General features: G+C 37.6%; 1 protein-coding gene across 2 annotated transcripts in view; it reads left to right on the top strand.

Annotated features, from left to right (window-relative positions):
- Nucleotides 1-87: 87 nt before the first annotated feature.
- Nucleotides 88-21,431, top strand: part of GFM2 (GTP dependent ribosome recycling factor mitochondrial 2) — a 48,786-nt gene continuing 27,442 nt past the window's right edge. For both annotated transcript variants that reach the window (XM_060093046.1, XM_060093045.1), the window contains exons 1-8: nt 88-241; nt 6,930-7,013; nt 8,236-8,320; nt 10,353-10,410; nt 10,869-10,966; nt 14,597-14,722; nt 15,460-15,548; nt 20,094-20,182. In XM_060093046.1, coding sequence (XP_059949029.1) covers nt 6,954-7,013; nt 8,236-8,320; nt 10,353-10,410; nt 10,869-10,966; nt 14,597-14,722; nt 15,460-15,548; nt 20,094-20,182 — 605 coding nt within the window. In that variant the 5' untranslated portion in view covers nt 88-241; nt 6,930-6,953. The remainder of the gene's footprint in view (nt 242-6,929; nt 7,014-8,235; nt 8,321-10,352; nt 10,411-10,868; nt 10,967-14,596; nt 14,723-15,459; nt 15,549-20,093; nt 20,183-21,431) is intronic.

Raw genomic sequence — 21,431 nt, 5'->3', positions numbered from 1 at the left:
TCAGCTAGAAGGACGGAAGTTGCCGGCCGGCGGCTTTTGAGTGGGGCACCGCCGGAAGTGGTGAAAAGCGGCGTCGCCGGAGGCAGAGGGAAGAAAACGTAAGTTCCGCTCACGGGTAGGGCGTTCTCCGAGGTAGGGCGTCGCGACGTGAGGCCTTTGCACTGTAGGGTGCAGCCCGCACCTCGGCTCTCACCAGCCCGGCGGAGAAAAAGCCGGCCTCCGGAATGCGACCAAGTGCCAGGTGGGTACGGGGCTGCGCCGTGTGACTCCCGCGTGCCTAGGCCCACGATGGCCACTGGCGACCTTACAGGATGCTACAGCCAGGCAAGCGCGAGGAGTGCAGGGCCTCCCGCCCCCTCACCTCGGTGTCCGCCCACGTGTGGGCCTTTCTCTCTCGCCTTTGGCGAGAGCGACTGGTCTTGGTTCCTGTCACCGTGTGTTATGTGTGCACGACTGAGAAGGATGCAGAGGAATGAAAACTTACTATAGAGGAAAGTAAATTACTGGGCCTTCATAGCTGTCAGAAAAGAAAGACAACGTCCTGTTTTTCCGGACTAATTCCTGAAATTCCTGAGGCCTTTTGGTGCCCAGGACGGTGCCGAGTGGATTTGCATCTAGTGGTCCTCTAGTGGTACTGAGGAAAGCTGTCGGTTTTACATTTTAATGTACGGTCGTTGAAGTTCCCTTAATTACCCTCACGGTCTGGAACGTCATTGTTATTCGTCTCCCTAAGTCTTAGAGCTTGGATTTGAGGCAGTTTTTTTTGAAGGCTTCATCTTCTAACGGGACTTATTTCCTTTAAAACCCGAACTAATTCTAACTAGCGTTTGTATATTTTCAAGTACAGTAAATTATGTAATCTCTCTTCCTGGGATACACTTCCCCCTGGTATTGCCTTCCTCACCTGATTCAGGTCACTGTTTTATTGAGACCTTCCATGAGCTCCTTTTTTATAGTTACTACTGCCCCAGTTCCCCTTCCCTGCTTAATTCTTCTCTGTAGCACCTGTCACCATAGCAGATGCTATGTATTTTATTTAGTTATTTTGTTTATTGTTTGTATCCACTGATTAGGATAGGGACAGGATGAGGGAAGGGATTGTTGGATTGTTTTTTGTTCACTACTTTTAACCCCATTACTTAGAAGGTAGTGGTAGACACAAAAAATTCTTGTTGATGATTGAATTTACTTCTCATGTGGATCCTGTGATGTGATAGATGAAAAGACAGGCTCAGATTTGAAGTGACTTGTCAGAGATCACAGAAGACTTGGGGCTCCAGCAAGTCCTCTGACTGTAAAGCCTAGTCTGGCGTTTTCCACCACAAGTAAAGGGCCCACTTGACATTTCTGGTATAATTAAAAGTTTATGGAGAGTTTTAAAAAGACTTTATTGATGTGTTATAATTATGACAGGCAGACAAATGCATATTGTAGATGAACGTTCTTAGTGGATTCTTCAAAACCTGAATATACCTGTATAAGCAGCACCCAAATCAAGAAATTACCTGCACCTGAGAAGCCCTCCTCGTGCCTTTTTCTAGTAACTGTCATTCCCAAGGGTACACACTATCCTGACTTCTAACAGAATGGATTAGTTTTGCCTGTTTTAAGCTTGACATAATTGGAATCATATAGTATGAACTTTTTGTGTTGGTTTCTTTTGCTTAACATTGTGAGATTTACCCTGTTTCCTGTCAGTTTATAGAAAGTTTTAATAGGTTTGTTTAAATTGTGAACTCATGTTTTTTCATTTACAACTCTCAAAGCCATAACGCCCTTTTCCCTTCTGAATCAGAAATAGAAAATAAATGTTTTAGAGGTTAAGCAATAGTCACATTTTGATTTGTGTGAAATAGACGAGGCAAAGTCATCGCTATGTTGGTTATCATTTGTTCTTTCAGCTGTGATTGTGGGATAAAAATGGCCTAAACTGATCAATGTCAGCAAAAAGGTCTCTTAAAAAATTTCTTCCTATGTAACTGGCAGTAGCCAAGTTGGGTATCATCACTATTTTGGTACATCTACAAGTATATACTAGATACTCAGTCTTTGCATTTTGGCAGTCAGAATCATAAAAATGTATTCCTTTGATCTGTATGAAACTTTGACAGTATTTATTGGTATAGTTTAGAAGAATAAGCCAGGAGATGTGAGAGCTGCTTTATAAATTGCATGGTGTTAAAAAATTAAGCTTATTTGTGTTAAAGAGGAAGAACAGGTACAGTAGTAAGAGCCATGCAGAAAGTATTATGAATGAAATGTTTGTTATTGTGATATGCAGGATTGTTAAACCTAATGTTTTTCTTGAGGATAGGGATCATGTGTTACTCATTTTCATGTTTCCAATAATCAACTCCTTGTGTTGCTCCAATGAATGTTAGATGAACAGGGAATTGGAAGGGGCTTTTTCAGTCCAGTTGACCTCAATTTAAGAGTATCTTTACTGAGCATTTGTTTTTAGCAAGTAAAAGTTGATTTGCCAAGCTTTTCTCTTGAATGAAGTTAAAGGCTAGAACTAATTTTTAAAATTTAGATAAATAGCTTGTTTTAGAACTTGTGACATAAATTCTGTAGTGAAAATAAATGTTTACATAGATAGCTTGAGATGATCTATTCAATATAAAGAGAAAAAGAGCAAAGATGACATTAGGGATTGACATTAATCAATAATGAACATATTGGCTTAATTCATATTTGATACTTTTTTAAGAAACAGTGGGGCCTCCCTGGTGGCGCAAGTGGTTGAGAGTCCGCCTGCCGATGCAGGGGATACGGGTTCGTGCCCCGGTCTGGGAGGATCCCATATGCCGCGGAGCGGCTTGGCCCGTGAGCCATGGCCGCTGAGCCTGCGCGTCCGGAGCCTGCGCGTCCGGAGCCTGTGCTCCGCAACGGGGGAGGCCACAACAGTGAGAGGCCCGCATACCGAAAAAAAAAAAAAAAGAAAGAAACAGTGAATATGACACAAATCTAAGTTGAAGTTTCTAATTTAGGAAAAATTACTAAGTACGGTAACAAACACCATATGCAAACAGACTATTTTAACTTGATGCTTTAGAATCTCTTTTCCTACATTACTTTATCCTCAGCAACATCATCTTCATTTGTGCTTTTATGCTAATGTATGTTGTGATTGTACTTTAGTGTCCCATGATTCCTGTTTTTGTGTATTAAGCCTTACAGGCGTGATAGTCTACTGATTTTTTTTAAATAGTCCATGGATTCTTTTGTTTATTTGTTGTGTAACTTGTTGATAATGTAGAATGGGTATTTACCTGTTTTTTCTCATTACTTGCCATTTTTATACCATCAGGTGTCACAGTTTTTAGTGAGTACTTATGTTACCAAACCAGGCTTGGGTCCACTTGCCTGAGCGCAATAAAGCCAGTCTACTGACACCAGGTTGTGGTGAAGGAAACTGCAGTGCTTATTGCAGGGCACCAAGCAAGGAGCCTAGGTAGCTAGTGCTTAAAAGACCCAAACTCCCCAAAGGCTTTCAGGGAAAGGTTTTAAAGATAGGGAGAGGGAGGGGGATTGTGGGGTGTGTGATCATCTCATGGACACTCTTCTGACTGGTTGGTGGTGAGATAGTCGGGAGTCAACATCATCAACCTTTTGGTTCCAACGGTTCTGGGGTCTACATGCTTGCGGGCAGCATATAGTTAACTTCTTCCACCTGGTGGGGGTTTCAGTATCTGCAAAATAACTCAAAGGACATAGCTTAGAATATTATCTGTAGCCCTTTAGGAGGCACTAAAGGTCCTTGACTTTGTTTAATGGCTAAACTATTATTATTTTGTCTTGTTTGACTGTTTTATTTCTGCACTTTCTCACTTCTCTTATTAAATTTATTCTTTGGAACTTGGGGAAGCCCTAGGAGACTAAAGTTTTTCTACAGACAAGAGGCAAACAGAGGACATGGGAGAGGAGTCTGTTCTGGGAAGGGCCCATAGGGCCCTGCTTGGTTATGCTTATGTGTTGTCCAAGGCCTAAGGAGGTCTGGGCCTTGTAGAATAACTCACTTGATAGTACCAGTAGGAAACCATTTTTGTTGAAAATCATTGAGCCATGGGGAAGAAGAAAATCAGTGGTGGGCCCTAAATGACTTTATAGGTCAAAAGGATGTTTGAGGAATTGTGCTAGGCTGCTGGTAGAAAATCCCACCTTTTGGGGAGCTCCCAGTAGTGGAGATAATGTGGAAATACCATATTTGTCATGAGTAAATATAAGTTCCAAGTGTTATGAAAACACAGACAAGGTAGTGTTAAAACTTTGTAGGAGATTAGGAAAAGCTTCCAAGTTGGGGCTTGAATACGGAATAGAAATTTGCCAGGTGTATGGCTTTGGGAATTTGAGGACTGCTTTCAGACAGTGGCACCATCACATGCAAAGGTGTTAGAGCGCAGTGTTTTAGAGGAATTTTGGCTAGAGCTCCTGGAATAGAGTAGGGAGTAGGAGAGTACAAGGCTGTGAAGGTAGTTAGGGACAGAAATTGTTGTATTAAGAACTTTTACAGGTTTTTAAGTAGGGAATTGACAAGATGAGGTTGTTTACTTGAAAGGTATGTGTTAAGAATGGATTCAAGCAGTGTTTCCCACTTAAGTGATCTGAGTACTACTTTTTTAAGACTGACAACTGAATTACCTGAGCTATTAATTACTTAATATTTTTCCTTAAATTCACATTTTTATGTAAATAATTTCATCATAAGCAACACTACAAGATCACAGATTTTGTTGGCTATTGTTTCTAACATTTGTTTAGTTTTTGTTTTTTGTTTTTTGTTTTTTTACTTATAACGTAAAATAATCATGGGCAGTCACCTAAGAAACACAGTGCTGGAATAAGTTTAAAAATTTTTTGGTCTAGGGCTTCCCTGGTGGTGCAGTGGTTGAGAGTCCGCCTGCCGATGCAGGGGACACGGGTTCGTGCCCCAGTCCGGGAAGATCCCACATGCCGCGGAGCGGCTGGGTCCGTGAGCCATGGCCGCTGGGCCTGCGCATCCGGAGCCTGTGCTCCGCAACGGGAGAGGCCAGAACAGTGAGGGGCCGGCATACTGCAAAAAAAAAAAAAAAAAAAAAAAATTGTTTTGGTCTATAGGAACCCTTCACACTCTTAAAAACGAGTCAGAATGAGCAGTTTTGTTTGTATGGGTTGTAATTGATATTCAAATACCAGAAATGAAAACAAATCTTTAAAATGTTTTAATAATTCATTAAAAATAATAAACCATTAAATATCAAATGTAATTAATATACTTTTATGAAAAAAATCTATATTTTCAAAAACAAAAATGATTTTGTTTGAAGAGTGTTTTATATTTATAATTTTGCAAGTCTTTTTAATGCCTGGCTTAACAGAAAACAGTTTACATCTGCTTCTGTATTTATTATGTTACTGTATATATATTTGTAAAATGTTTGGTTGAAGTGTCTGAAGAATATCTAGCAGCATACATATATGTGGCTGGGAAAAGGAGGAGTATTTTAATAGTCTTTTCAGAAAATTGTGGACCGTCTTAGATGTTATACCAGGTTTTGACAAGTGATGGTTTCTCAAAGGTTAGTTGCAGTGTGGGATCAAACCATATTAGTGAGCTTTTTGTATTCTGTTATGGTAGAATCCATTGTTCTGTTTTAGAATGGATCTAACATGCATGATTTTGCAAACATTCTGAACTTTGGCATTGGAAATGAAGAAGGGGGAATGGATTCAAGATATATTTAGGAAATAAAATCAAAAGGACTTGGTGACTTCCTAAATAAGGGTAGTGAATGTTTCTGTCTTAAGATACAGAAAGGAGCAGATTTAGGAGGAATAATAATAAGTTTTGACATGCCTTCTTACATAACATGGTGCACAGTGGTTTAACCTTTTCTGTTTACTTGTTGCCCACCCCCCTGTCTCATATACCTCCATGCATTTCTCATAGCTTTGAGAGTGTCCTTGATGCATCGTGAATATTTAGTAAACGTTTTTAAACTAAAGATGCTTAGTTTCCGTGATTATAGAAGAAGAGGATTTACTTCTGTATATTTTTTACATGGTAGAAATACATATTTACGTATTTATGGTAAATCAATATACAAATATGGTAAATCAATATATTAGGAAAATCAATATACAAATAAACCAAAAACTTACACTATCAGTGAGAAATTACCAAGTTAACATGTAGATGCTTACCTTTCTATACTTAATTCTGTTTTTTATTTTTACATAAAAGTGCTTTTTGTTTGGTATGATATATTTTTGTAATTTCAGTGTATCTTTTTCTACAGTATCTTCATATCTTTCTTTTTTCTTTTTTTTTTTTTTTAAAGATTTTTTTGATGTGGACCTTTTTTTTTTCTTTTCTGGCGGTACGTGGCCTTTCCCGTTGCAGAGCACAGGCTCCGGACGCACAGGCTCAGGGGCCTAGCCGCTTTGCGGCATGTGGGATCTTCCCGGACCGGGGCACGAACCCGTGTCCCCTGCATCGGCAGGTGGACTCTCAACCACTGTGCCACCAGGGAAGCCCTGATGTGGACCATTTTTAAAGTCTTTATTGAATTTGTTAAGATGTTGCTTCTGTTTTATGTTTGGTTTTTTGGCCTCCAGGCATGTGGGATCTTAGCTCCCCCAACCAGGGATTGAACCTGCACCCCCTGCATTGGAAGGCGAAGTCTTAACCACTGGATTGCCAGAGCAGTCCCTCTTCATATCTTTCTTGAAGAGTTAAAGGATATTGAAAAAATAAGGGACCATATTCTCATGTTTAGTTTGAGCTTTCATTTTCTGAATTACGTATTTTCTTTTTGATAGCTACAAATATTATTCCTACTTTTTAAAAGTAATACATTTTTACCTAATATATTACATTTGCCTTACTTACATATGTCTTACAGTAATACGTAAATTTAGTTTTGTAATTTTGTATATTTCTTTTTCAGAGAATAACAGTTTGGAGGTCCAAGATGTCCAATCTGAGGATATTTGCAGTGAATCATAAGAAAATATCCAGCTTGCACATTAACGTAAGTTTTTCTTGTAAAATTAAATGTATTTCAACAACTTCAGTTACTTGACTTCCCCAAAGGTCTAGTGTATCTCATATACTAGTATATCAACAGTTTCTTAACAGGAGGTATGGGGGAACCTGTAATCAACAAGAAGTATGCCTTATCATTAGTCTATAAATTCATTTTGCTACTTTAAAACCACCTGTGCAGCATTTTGAGACTATCTGTATTCCATTTTTGAGGTCATTAGCAGCCCAAGGAGTTGCACAGTTTTTCTTCAGCGTTTTCATTTCTGATGCTTTCAGACTGTACACCCTGTGACAGGTGATGCTGTCTTACCCTGGCCATTATGAAGTAGAAATTTAAATAGTTTGAGTCTCTTCTCTACTTTTAATATATTTGCTTAGAATAATAGTGTTTTATTGCCAGAAACTTGTTAACTAATGTAGAAATAATACAGAAGGCCCAGGTATGCATTCCGTGACATCATGAAAGGCAGATTGTGGCAGCCCAAAATCACTACATACACTAACTACAATTCCAAATATATTGACAGCCATTAAATGTGTATTTAGCGGTCCAGGGATAAATCGATGGAGAACATTCAACCTCTATGTGGGAATATTAGGAGAAGATACCTGGGGAGCTTTTAAAAATGCTATAGTTCCTCCAACTTCCCTTCCTTTTTAAAAGCTCTCCAGGTGATTCTGATATGTAGCCGCTGTTATAAATCTAGGTGAAAACACCTAATGGTTTCAGAGTTCATGACTCCCACCAGCTCTTAATAGGCTTAAAGGAGAACCAAGGGGTATCCAGGGTTAGCAACCTTATTTAACCTTTCTGGCTCTCTGGAAACTTTAGGGTCGTTCTCAAACTGCAGCTATCAGAATCACCTGGAGGGCTTGTTAAAACACATTGTTGGACGCTATCCCTAGAGTTTCTGATTCTCTTCTCTGGAGTGGGTCCTGAGAACTTGTCTTTCAAATAAGATCCCTGTGATGCTAATGCTGCATGTCTAGGAGAGCCATCATCTAAGGTCAGCTCAAAAGAGCAAGCAGTATTAATTGTATCCTTATTTTTTATTGTAGTGTAATTTTGTGTTGTCACTTTTTAAAAGAATTGGAGTTAATAAATTGAGACTACTATATGGAGATTCAAAGCATAATTATGATGTTAAAACTACAGTAGTAAGTTATGCTAAAATAAAATTAACGTTGTTTCTTTTTCCCCTCACTAGAATATGTGTTCCTCAAAAATAAGAGCAAGTCTAAAAAGATTAAGGCTACATGTGCTTCTTGGAAGAAATTACAGTTCCCTACCAGGTACAAATGTTAGATTCTTCTCATTTTACTTAAACTGCTTGCTTGCTTTCTCCCTTTTCTCTCTGTCTCTCTCTCTCTTTCTCTCTGTCTCTCATTTGCAAGCTTCTCCCTTATTAGGGGTCTCCAACCATTTTGGAAACAGTGGCTCCCTTTTACTTCTTGGCTCTTTCCTTGAGATGATTAGGAGCTGGAGTGTTCTGATAGATGCTAGGAGGTAGTACCAGTAAGTAGACTTATGTTCCTCATCTGCTGTCCATCCTCATGAGCTGAGCAAAGGGAAGGGTCGGCTCAGAGGTTTAGCAGGTGAGTCTGCTTGTAGAGTGCTCTTGCTGTGAAATGTTGATTTTCCTAGTTCATTTCTGGTTTTTATACAAAAGTATTTTCTGTTAATAGAGGTTTAACAGGATAATTTATTTTGAGGGTTCTTAAGAGTAGTTTGGTTTAATATTTATCTGGGATAGATTAGGTTAGGTAATATGGCTATTAAAAGCCTGAAGGCTGAGGAACTGGCTACAGTTGCCCCTTGAACACAGATTTGAACTCCGATATAAGTTCAACCATGTAAGAGTCCACTTATATTTTTTCACTAAATGGGTACTGCAGTACTACATGATCCACGGTTGCTTGAATCTGCCCGTGTGGAACTGAGGATACAGAGGAACGATGTATGCACAGGGTAGGCTGTGAAGTTACACTTGGATTTTTGACTGCACAGGTGTTGGCACTTCTAACCTTCGGATTGTTCAAAGGTCAATTGTGCTGTAATTCTGAATGTGCTTCTTGTGTTTGAAGTAAGCAAGCATGTGGGAGACTTAGTGAAACTACAGTTGACCCTTGAACAATGAGGGGGTTACAGGTGCTGACCCCTCAGACAGTTGAAAATCACATATAACTGCAGTCAGCCCACCGCATCTGCAGTTCCATGTGCAGATTCAACCAGCTGCAAATCGTGTACTGTAGCATGCATGTATTGAAAAAGATCCTTGGATAAGTGGGCCCACACACTTCACACCTGTGTTGTTCAAGGGTCACCTGTAGCTTCATTCTGTAGCTGTTCTCATTACCATCTTTGTCATGTGAGAATAATGGAGTAAAAATACCAGTTGGCTGTGTGACTTGTAAAGGCATGTGAATTTAATGTTCTGCATTATTGGTGTATATCTGGGTTTCTATATTTTGCCTGTACAAATTTATCTATAGCAGTACAGATTATCTTTCAGTCTTCAAACTGCCATCAGGTTTTCAAAATGTAACAGAAGTCATCATAATTTATTATAGAAATTTGGGAGAACTGGTTTAAATAGCAGGAAGGTATAAATTAAATTTATAAATGTAACTTAATTGTTTCTTTAGTATTAATAGAATAAATGGTAAGCATGGAGTAAGTCATTATGCACTTTTTTTTTTTCCAGAAGTACTGTTAGTTTTTACAAGTTGGCCTTTTACAAGTATTAGATTATTATAGCTTCTATTCAGTGATACCTCCCAGGCTGTCTTTATAGGTATCATGTCCTTGGAATTGCTGAGGGAAGGTAGGTCTCAAGCTGTACAAAAACTCATTATCAGCTGATATGAGTATCACTCTTTGCTCTTCAAGCCTTGACAATGTAGGTTTACAGGACTGTGCTTTTTTTTTTTTTTTTTTTGATTCAAGATCTACTAGTGCCTGAAGATGATTGTTATGAACATTAATTGTACTTTTAAAATTCTATTTATTATAGAATTCTATTATAGAATTGTAGCAGGTGGCAGAGATTGGGGTAAATCTATATTTTTCTAAGGATATAATCTAGAAATTGATGTTTAAAAACTTTATCTTGTTTTATTGTCATCCACAGGTTTTTTTTAGAGATGGCAAGAAAATAAATTTTAGGTAAATGAGTGTTATATTTAGCTTGAATTTTACTTTAATTGGATTTACTTTAATAGTAATTTTACTATTTGCTTAAAATTCTTTTAATTTCTTTCATTTATAAATTAAAGGAAATTTTCTTTAAATTTAACAGTTCAATTTTAACACTCTTTCCATTAGGTTTAATAGGAAATGATATCAAGTCCCTTCATTCCATCATCAATCCTCCTATTGCTAAGTAAGTACTGTCATTGATATTGTCTTTTCCATAGGCTGCCATGAAAAGTTACAGGTTTTTCACACAGGCTTAATTCAGCATTTAGTGAATGCTCTAATTTCTGTAACTTCCTGCCCTAGCTAATTAACTATAAATAGATATTGGTATGTATCTTAAAAGCTATTTTCTTGTCTCAATTCAATGCTTAAAAATTTTAATGTAGCAACAGCACACTTTTCATAGAAATAAATATAAGATAGTCACAAAATTGTAGTTAGCTCTTCTGTTACTTAGCTGTTTTGTCAGAGTAATGTGATAGTGATATGTTTTCCATTTTTCTAGTTTTTACACCATTATATAAATTGTTGAAATACCAACCAGCTTTGAAATTTGTGCAGCATAGATATTTTGGTTTTACAATTTTAGTAATGTCCACCTTATAATACACGTCTTTTTTTTATTTTTCCCCTTTTAAACAGAATCCGTAATATTGGAATTATGGCTCATATTGATGCAGGAAAAACTACCACCACAGAAAGAATATTGTATTATTCTGGATACACAAGATCACTGGGAGGTTAGAATGGATTCCTCCTCTCACCCTGCCCCCCCCCATTAGAAAAAACAATGGAAAATATTTTGATTAAGAAGTCAACCTAGAGACCTTGAGTATGGCTTGGAGGCACTGCTGTCTAAACCACAGCATAAAGTTAAGGTAGTTACAGTACTCACCAAAGGGTCTTTTTAGGTTCAATTAAACAATCAGACTCACAAGACTATCTTGGGCTATAGTTGGCACTGGTCTACTCAGAAGGCTGTGAGACAGGAAACATAGCTTACCAGCAGACCAGCAATAGATGTGTCTTTCTATAGAAGTTCTTATAGCAGTCCACATAGCTATGTGGGAACTGTCTTCTTTGGCCACCCAAAGCGATAGCTTAGTTGCAAGGTAACAAGATTCACAGGAGCCACCCTAGCTTAGAAGGCTCATGCCCCGTAGGAACGAGCATCTCTTGTTACAGCTCCATGGGTCATCTTCCTGGTTTCCCACAAGGGGCATGCCATACCCCACTCAGGGAAGCCTAAAGCTATGTATCTTCAGTAGGTATTTATAATTCATTATTAATTCTTCCCAGGTCAGATGTAGTTTACCAGTCAGAAATTATTTTTTCTATAAGTGTGTTGCCTAGCAATGCAGTTGGCATACTTGTTTTCTGAGCTGTAGGAGAAGAGAGACAGAAAGTTAACCAGAAGTCAAATTCCCATGCAGAACAAGAAAGAATTTCATTAATCCTTAACCCCCAGTAATAGTATAATTTACCTAAGTTTTGAATTTACTTTTTTATTATAGCATGTCAAAAAGTGTGGTTCTTTTTTTTTTTTAATTTTATTTATTTTATTATTTATTTGGTTGTGCTGGGTCTTAGTTGCGGTAGGCGGGCTCTGTAGTTGAAGCTTGAGGGCTCCTTAGTTGCGGCTCACCGGCTCCTTTAGTTGTGGCATGCAAACTCTTAGTTGCAGCATGCATGTGGGATCTAGTTCCCTGACCAGGGTTTGAACCCGGGCCCCCTGCATTGGGAGCATGGAGTCTTAACCACTGCACCACCAGGGAAGTCCCAAAACTGTGGTTCTTGACCAGGCATGCACATTTAATGCCCATGTATCTTTTAAAGATTTTGTTTTGTTTTGTTTTGTTTTGTTTTTAAATAACAGTGCCCTAGCTCCACTCTGAAAATTAAGATTCAGCATGTCTGGGTATGGCCTGGATGTCTGTATTTTTGCATCACATATTTTGAAACTTGTATTTGACTCACACACACTTATGATTGTTATATTTCTCTGATGAATCAACCCTTTTATCATTATGAAGTGCCTTTCTTTATCTCTGGTGAAACAGTTTGTTTTGAAATGTGACATGGAGGTCATCAGGTCCATAATACCAGAAGTAGAAATTACTGTCTTTTTCAAAAGCTCCGCAGTGATTTTGAAATGCACTCTATCGAGACCCATTTCTCTAGACCCTTGGAATTGGCTGAGACTTAATATTTATAGAGGAGAAAACCACTCACGATTAGAATCTTCATGATGATAGTTTCCTAAATGTATACGCACATGAATTTCTCATAGAATTTATTGCTGTGTAAATGGGGAAATAACAGACAGCAAAACACTGAACATTGTTAGGCTTCCTCTTTTGTATCACGAATCTGATTAGAATCCTTCCCTCAAATCCCCTGAGTGTATCCTTGAGTCAAGGGTCCAGATGAGGTGGACGCAGGCAATTTTCAAGTAAACAGTTATTTTTTAATTGTGGTAAAAAAACACATAACATAAAATTTACCATCTTAACCGTCTCTAAGTGTACAGTTCAATAGTGTTGAGTATATTCACATTGTTTGCAACTATTCTACAGAACTTTTTCATCTTGCAAAGCCCAAACTATATGCCCATCGAACAATAACTCCCCATTGCCCCCTCTGCCCAGCCCCTGGAAACCACCCTCATACTTTCTTTTTCTATGAATCTGACTAGTCTAGGAATATATATATATATTAGATACATATATACACACACACACACACACACACACACATAAACTAGATATGTTTTGAGGTTCTTTTTCTGGTTCAGGCCAGAGGCCTAGAAACTATCCAAATTGTGGCAGAATTTGTTGATTCAAGGTTGATTTTATTAGCCATATGTGTAATCATAAAGAAATAATAGGACTTCCCTGGTGGCACAGTGGTTGGGAATCTGCCTGCCAATGCAGGGAACACGGGTTCGAGCCCTGGTCCGGGAAGATCCCACATGCCGCAGGGAACTATGCCTTTATGCTGCAACAACTGAGCCTGTGCTCTAGAGCCCGCAAGCCACAACTACTGAGCCCGCATGACCAGAGCCCATTCTCCGCAACAAAGAGAAGCCACTGCAGTGAGAAGCCCGTGCACCACAACGAAGAGTAGCCCCCGCTCACCGCAACTAGAGAAAGCCCGTGCGCAGCTACGAAGACCCAACACAGCCAATAAATAAATAAATAATTTATATTTTAAGATAATAGTAATAGGAAATAAAGTTCTTTATCTTTGTGCAAATTTTTATTTTTTGAGTGTCTTAGAAACTTACTGCCTTATGTAGAACCTCTGGTTAGTTATTTGGTCTTTGTCTTCTTAATGATGCTTGTTTTCTCGGTTAGTTATATTGTGAATAACTGGCAATACTGCTACAATTCTTTAACATTGATATTTGGAGTTGCTGACAGATACATTTTTCTTGCTATTTTACCCTCTGTTGGTGCATTTGTGTGTGTATGTATATTTATACACGTATACACACACAAAAATGATATGGAGTAACTAGTTAGCATTTTAGAGGTTTAATGCTGACATAAGCAGTGGTAGTATAAGGCCATGATAACTTGAATTTTGATTGGTAAAGATCAGCTCTTTGTCATTTCTTTTACTGAATGAGAGTAAGAGTAAAATGCATAATTCAAGAATTTTACTGCAGAGTAATTTGAGTGACCTTTTTGGTAGTCAGGATAAATTTTATCCATGACTTTATACTATAGAAGACTTTATATTTGTATAAATAAATCCTAAAAGGAAAATTTAGTAATGAGAAAAGTTTGTAAAAGATGATTTAACTTGGGAGGAATTTTTTCTCTACCTTATTCCATGTAGCTACCATTTACTGAGCTAGGTACTTTATATACATAGTCTCATTTCATTCTTATAACAATCCAGCAAGGTTGGCTTTATTAGCCATATTTTAAAAACTAGGTTACGTAACTTGCTCAAGATTGTAGGGAAGTGATAAAGTTGGGATTTAAATTTGGTCTGTCTGCTCTGACGGCATTACTCTGCCTCCTGTCAAGGGATCAGGTGTGAGGAACGTCAGATAAGGACGGGATAATGAAAGTTAAACTAGGAAAAAAATGGAAGAAGTATATGGTTCAGTAAAATTAAAATATTAAAAGAGTTTAATCTTAGTTATTACAGAAAAATTATTTTTATGGAAAAATTACTCATCTGCTGAAAAATCTTTTTCTAGAATGATGATTTATTTAGAGAATGATTACAGGCTCTAAATATTAAACCAAATATTTTATGAACAGTTTTTCTTAAAGCAAATTAAACTATGTCAGGTAGATATCAGAGACCTATAAAATATACTTTTAAGCCTAACTGTCATTTTTTTTCCTGGTTAGATGTTGATGATGGAGACACGGTGACAGATTTCATGGCTCAAGAGCGAGAACGAGGCATAACTATTCAATCAGCTGCTGTTACATTCGATTGGAAGGGGTATAGAATCAATCTGATTGATACACCAGGTATAGTGCTGTTTCAGCAATGCAGAGGTGCTGCATTATTTTGAGGCTTTTCTGTTTGTGTATGTGTGGGGTTTTTTTAATTGTGGTAAAAAATATATATATATCATAAAATTTACTGTCTTAACCATTTTTAAGTGTACTGTTCAGTAGTGTTAAGTATGTTCGCATTATTGTGAAATAGATCTCCAGAACTTTTTCATTTTGTTGAACTGAAACTCTACACCCATAAAACGACTTTTCTTCTTTGTCCTCTCCCCTAAATCCTGGTAACCACCATTCTACTTTGTAGATCTATGAGACTGACTACTTTAGATACCTCTTATAAGTAGAGTCGTACTCTATTTGTCCTTTTGTGACTGGCTTATTTCACTTAGCAGAATTTTTCAGGGTTCATCCATGTTGTAGCCTGTGACAGGATTTCCTTCCTTTTAAGGCTGCATAGTATTCCATTGCCCATAAGTAACACATTTTGTATATATACAAAATTTTATACACACACACACACACACACACACACACATTCATCCATTGATGGATATTTGGGTTGCTTCTGCCTCTTGGCTATTGTGAATAGTGCTGTTCTGAACATGGGGGCGTAAAGATCTCTTTGAGATTATCCTTTCATTTATTCTGGGTATGTACCCAAACTGGGATTGCTAGATCACATGGTGGTGGTGGTGGTGATGGTGGTGATGGTTTAAAGATTTTAGGTGTTACATTTCTCATCCTTTTCTTAGGTCATGTGGACTTTACCTTGGAAGTTGAGCGCTGCCTAAGAGTGTTAGATGGTGCAGTGGCTGTGTTTGATGCCTCTGCTGGTGTAGAGGTAAAAAATATTGTCAAAGTAAAGTGAAGATAGAACAGCATGATTTTTTTAAAAAAGTAGAATGCATCAGATTGATTTAACTATAACCCTTTATTTGGTAAGCTCATATAAATCCAATTATGGTTAAAGGAATTTGGAATTTAATATTGAGATGTGATTTATATATGATCTCATATACTTCATAGTAAAAGGGAAGGTAAAGTTTGCTTTTCTGTAGGAAATATGAAAGTTTTGAGAACTCTGAAGAGTCTGAGATTCTTACTTTAAAGCTAACAAGTTCGTCTGCCATAGTTTTATGGATTCTGGCAGAAGACACAAGGTTTCTGAGTCAGGGATGAAGGACTTTATTAATCACCAAAATAGCAATATCCAGAGTATCAGCATTTCCTTGTGTTGGTTCCTCAAGCCCTAATTCCCATAGGGTGACAAAGGGAAGTCAGGTGACAGCTGCAGTGGAACCCTGTGCTTAGAGAATGCAAGTATTTTATAATGGGCAGTAAACATGCCTGCTTCTTGTAAGCCAACCTACCTTTTGCTCTGAAGGGAGATACAATACCTTTCTAAACTGTTCGCTATACAAACATTTTTGAAAAGATAGTCCAGAATAAAGGCAGTCAGTGCCTCTCCTGACAAAACATGCAGAAATGTGAGCGACCCATGAAGGATTTTCTCCCAAAACTTAATATAAAACTCCTTGAATAAATCCTGCAAGTGGGTTTATAATAAAATTGTTGCTACTGGGGTCAGTTATGCTCTCTTTAGCTGGTACTCCATTTGTTTTATAATCTCAAGATTGGCTTTATCTTGAATATAGAACCCACATTAGTTCTTCTAATCTTAAAATTACTAAAAACGATACCTTAATTAAGGGATCAAAATCAATATCCCCCCAAATTTGACAGATTGATACCATGGGCCTCCTGATATGATGTACTAAGAAGGATACAACATTACCTATGTTGTATTCCTGGCAAAAATGTTTGGCCCAAATCATGAGAAAACAAACAAATCTAAATTGAAAGACATTGTGCAAAACAACTGGCCAAGACTTTTCAGAAATTCAAAAAAAATGTTTTAACATAAGGAAAATGAACAATTGGGGTTGGGGGGAAGCTGTGGAATTGTTCTAGATTAAAGGATTCTAAAGAGACAAGAAAACTAAATGTAATATATCCTCTTTGGCTGAATCCTGGATCAAAAAGAAAAAGTTACAAAGGACATCACTGGCAAAATCAGAAATTTGAATATGTAATATATAAAAGTATTGTGTCAACTTAAATTTTCCTGAATGTGGTCTTTGTAACTGATTATGTAGGAAAATGTCCTTATTCTTAGGAAATGCATGCTGAAGTATTTAGGATTAAAGTCTCATGGTGTCTGCAACTTGCTCTCATGGTTCAGCTCCCATCCACCCACACATACACACATGGTGTTAGTTTGGGTACTTTGATCAGTAGATGCCAAGATGGGATTAGATGTATAGGAGGTTTATCGGGGGGAAATGCCTGCGAAGAATAAGGGAGAAAAGAGGGAAGTGGGAGAGCGTGTTCAGACCACAGGGCAGGCTGACACCTGTGAAGGAGAGGGGGAAGGATGGGGGGTTAGGCAGGAAGAGTCTCAGGCTATAGTACAGTTCCAAAAGGGTTTGGCTACGCTCATGGGGAGTCCCCAAGCTAATGTTACCTGTTAGAGGAGCCCATGTCTTGTGGGAATAGGCCTCCATTAGTCCTCTGCTGAGCTCAGTCATTAGCTGGAAATAGCCCCCAAGAAGGTGCGCCTTGAGAATACGTGGTGGTAGATCTAGAAGGGTAACAGTTGGAACCATCAGTTAATCATGCTCTTTATAGTAGTTCCAAGTGGCACATTTTCCCAGCCACCAGACACATAATGTTTTATAGAGAGAGAAAAAAAGGCAAGTGTAACATGTTAATATTTGGTGAATCTAGGTGAAGAGTACATGGATACTTAATTGTACTAGTTCGAGGGGAAATAATACAGTTATTGAAAGCCCCACCTGAGGACCCCTGACAGACAGTTATATTTGCTGGATATAAAGCCTGACACTGATGTCTGAGGTTGATTATACACCTATTATTTCTATTTCTTTGAGTCATTTCATTTCCTAATGGTTGCATCCTTCCTGTCATTATAACTTCTTTACATAAATTTGACACTTAATCATTCAGATTGCATTATTTACAAGATTGAAATATGCTGTAATAGGAAGTTTCTGAATTTGTGATACAGGAGGCTGTTGTTTGCTAAAACAGTAGATGGACTTTTAGCTGGCAGGTGGGGTGATGGGAATTTTTGTTTTATTTTTTAATATGTTTAGTTCTTGGGAAATTTATAGTATATATCCCCCCACCCCCACATAAAAATTAGTTTGGAGTGGATCACAGTGTTAAGCTAAATCCGTACACCTTCTAGAGGGAAAATAAAGTATTATCTTAACAACTTTGGTGTGGGTGGAGGGGGTGGTAGGTAACAATTTCTTGGAGAAGACACAAGAAGCATAAAACAAAAACAAGTTGATTAATTGGACCTCTTCAAAATTATGTGCTTGAAACTTAAAAACAAAGAGGCAAGCCTTAGACTGTGGGAAAATTTATAATGTTAGATAAAATATTATATGAATGTTGAACTTCCAGAGTGCAATAACAGTTGATTATGTAGAGAATATTATTGTCTTAGGTAGTATGTACTGAAATTTTCACAGTACATGTGTATGACCAAAGACTTGTATCCAGAATATATGAAGAACTGCATATCAATAATAAAAACTAACAACCCAATTTAAAAAAAAGACAAAGGACTTGAATGGGTACTTTACCAAAGAAGACATGTGAATGACCAGTAAGCACATGAAAAGATGCTCAGTCTCATTGGTCGTTAGGGAAATGCAAATTAAAATTACAAAGAGACCATTTCATACCCACAAGAATGGCTACAATTAAAAAGAATGATAGCAAATCGTGGTTGAGGATGTGGAGTAACTGGAACTCTTATACATTGTTGGTGGGACTGTAAAATATTATAACCATTTTGGAAGACTATTTGGCAGTTTCTTATAAAGGTAAATATACACTTGTCCTATAACCCAGCAGTTTTACTCCTCCATCTTTATCCAAGGGAATGAAAACATTTGTTCACCAAAGATTTGTTCAGAATGTTTATAGCAGCTAAATTCATAATAGTCCCAAATTAGAAACAACACAAGTGCACATCCACATGTGGATAGAAAAACTGGTACATTTATACAAAGGAATTTAGCAGTAAAACTGAACCAGTGTGCCCAACAACATGAATGAATGTCAAAAACATTATGTTGGGTGAAAGAAGCCATGCTATTTATATGAGGTTCAATAATAGGCAGAATGAATCTATGGTGGCAGAAATCAGAACAGATTGCTATGGGGGGAGGGACATAAAAATCTCTAATGTTCTATATGTTCTTTCTCTTTATTGGGGTAATAGTTATACAAGTATATGCATTTATTAAAATTCATTGAACTATAAACTGAAAATCTATATTGACCCTCGAACAACATGGGTTTAAACTTCATGGGTTCACTTATATGTGGATTTTTTCCACTAAATACGGGCTTCAGAACTATATAATCCATGGTTGGTTGAATCCGCAGTTGCGGAACAGCACATAGGGAGGGCCAACTGTAAAGTTATAAGTGGTTTTTGACTTTGCAGAGGTTGGCGCCCCTAATCCCTATATTGTTCAAGGGTCAACTATTTTATTGTATATCAATTTTACCTAATAAAACAAATGACAAACTGGCTTCTGTTTTAACAGTGTCAGCACATTAGGCTTTCAATGCTCTGCTTCAGGGCTATTAGACTCTACTAGGCAAACTGTTTATATTTAACATGTACAGAAAGTGGAATTAAAAGAAGCCAAATATTAAAAATTACTTGTTTAACAACAACAAAAAAGCCGAGTAGAAAAGCATATGAGAATTGTAACTTAGAAATACAGGTATTGGCTTCCTTTTCCCCCCTTAAATCCTCTTCAGTTTATATGAACGTTCAAACATTCACAGTAAAAATACACGATTTTTATCATAGTAGTGTTTTATAGTACGTTCCTATTCTTTTTACATCACAACTGTCTGAATTAATTAAGGCAAAAGTCCATATTTCACAGATCAGAAAACTGATGAGTTCAGTATTGTGTGACGTTACTAAGTAAGGTGAAGGCAAACAAAAAGTAGGTCTTGTAATTCTTGGTTAAGTCCTCTTTCTGTGACTCCCAGTACTTCCCAGTTGTTAATTCCCTTTGTGTTGCAACCTAGTTCACCCGAAGTATTCTCAGTTTGAAGCATAATCTTCAGTCATGCTTGATCATTTTCTTAACTGTTTTAACCTGATAGCATAAGAGTGGGTCTAGAGGTATGTGTGCAACAGCGCTAATTCTACGCTAGAATAGGGCCCAATTCTATGTTATAATAGAGTCTTAGGTCTGCTTATTCCATGTGTAGTAACATAGTTATTTTTGTCAAATATGGGTTTTTTTTCTTATCTTTGCTCTAGGCACAAACTCTTACAGTATGGAGGCAAGCTGATAAACACAAGATACCTCGAATCTGTTTTTTAAACAAGATGGACAAAATTGGAGCAAGGTATTTCATGTGTGTTTCTTTGGCTTATCAAAGTAAGAATATGATTTGAGCTTTTAATGCACTATAACTTAAATTTATAAACAGCTGTTCCCTATAAAGTATAAATATTCCATGGAATCCCAATTCAATCCCATTTTTAAAAAATTTCAGAGCAGTTGATTCATAGGTAAAGTAACAATGTGGGATTAATAGAGAGCTGCTAGATGATGAATCGTTCTGATTCTAATTTAGAGAGGCTTTATCCTGTTTTCTAGGCTCCTGACAGAGTGATGTCTTGCTGATTCCATTGCTTCTATTTAGAGCTGTATGGTCAAGTCCTTGTATTGCTGAATGTTACGGTGCTCCGTCATTGCTAATGGGGGAGGGAAGAGAATTGTTTCTTGTAGTTGCTTCACAGAATGATGTTCTTCCTTGTCCCCAATTTTCTTTAATGGGTAAAATGCTCTCAATGAAAGGAAACTAGGAGAGGAGAATGTAGATGTTTTGAGACCTGCATATAGGGCAAAAGAGTTAATGCTGAGATGTAGTGGTAGTACGGCAGACTTACAGAGTGGTAATCCAAAATGGATACGTTGTTCTGAGAACAGAATTCAGACAATCAAGAATATATGAAGGATTTGGAGAAAATGTGAAAGGGCAAGAATTAAGAATCAAAGGATACTGGGGAAATGTGAAAGGGAGAGATCCTTATCTGTGGTATGAGAGTGGCAATAAGAAAACATAAACCGTGTCTCTCCTGATATCACACAGTATGCTTTGTATTTCTGTAACTCTACAGTAATTCTAAGGCTGCTGGTTTAGAGGACTTTTGTCTTGATTAGTAAAAGCACAGCAACCTTCAAAATGTGCTAGGCTTAGGTTCTGACCCTTTTCTGTTTGGAGTTCCTTGAGGCTGAGGGAAATACTGCCTATACTGACTGACAGCACCTGTGATGATGGGGAGGGAGATGACTGGATACTAGGCTGCTTCTTAAAGACATGGGGACCAGAATGATCTGCATGTATGAATCAGCCCACGTGCCAAAGATGTGTCATGTGTTCCATAGGTAGCCAACCCTAGTGTTAGCACAGAAATGAACAGCATAGCATATGATACGAACAATGCCTAAGATAAAAGTGTAGAAAAATTAGTCAGGCTGGCTCTTGGAAGAAAGTGGGTAGTTGTGTGATAACAAATATAGTTGTTAGAAGAAAGAATTTTTGACTTGTAATCACAAATCTTGCATTTGAATCTTAACTCCAGTTTATT

This window comes from Mesoplodon densirostris, chromosome 3, assembly GCF_025265405.1.
Source record: "Mesoplodon densirostris isolate mMesDen1 chromosome 3, mMesDen1 primary haplotype, whole genome shotgun sequence".
NCBI classification, from domain to species: Eukaryota; Metazoa; Chordata; class Mammalia; order Artiodactyla; family Ziphiidae; genus Mesoplodon; species Mesoplodon densirostris.
The sequence above is the reverse complement of the archived record's forward strand: the minus strand, read 5'-3'. Positions and strand labels throughout refer to the sequence as shown.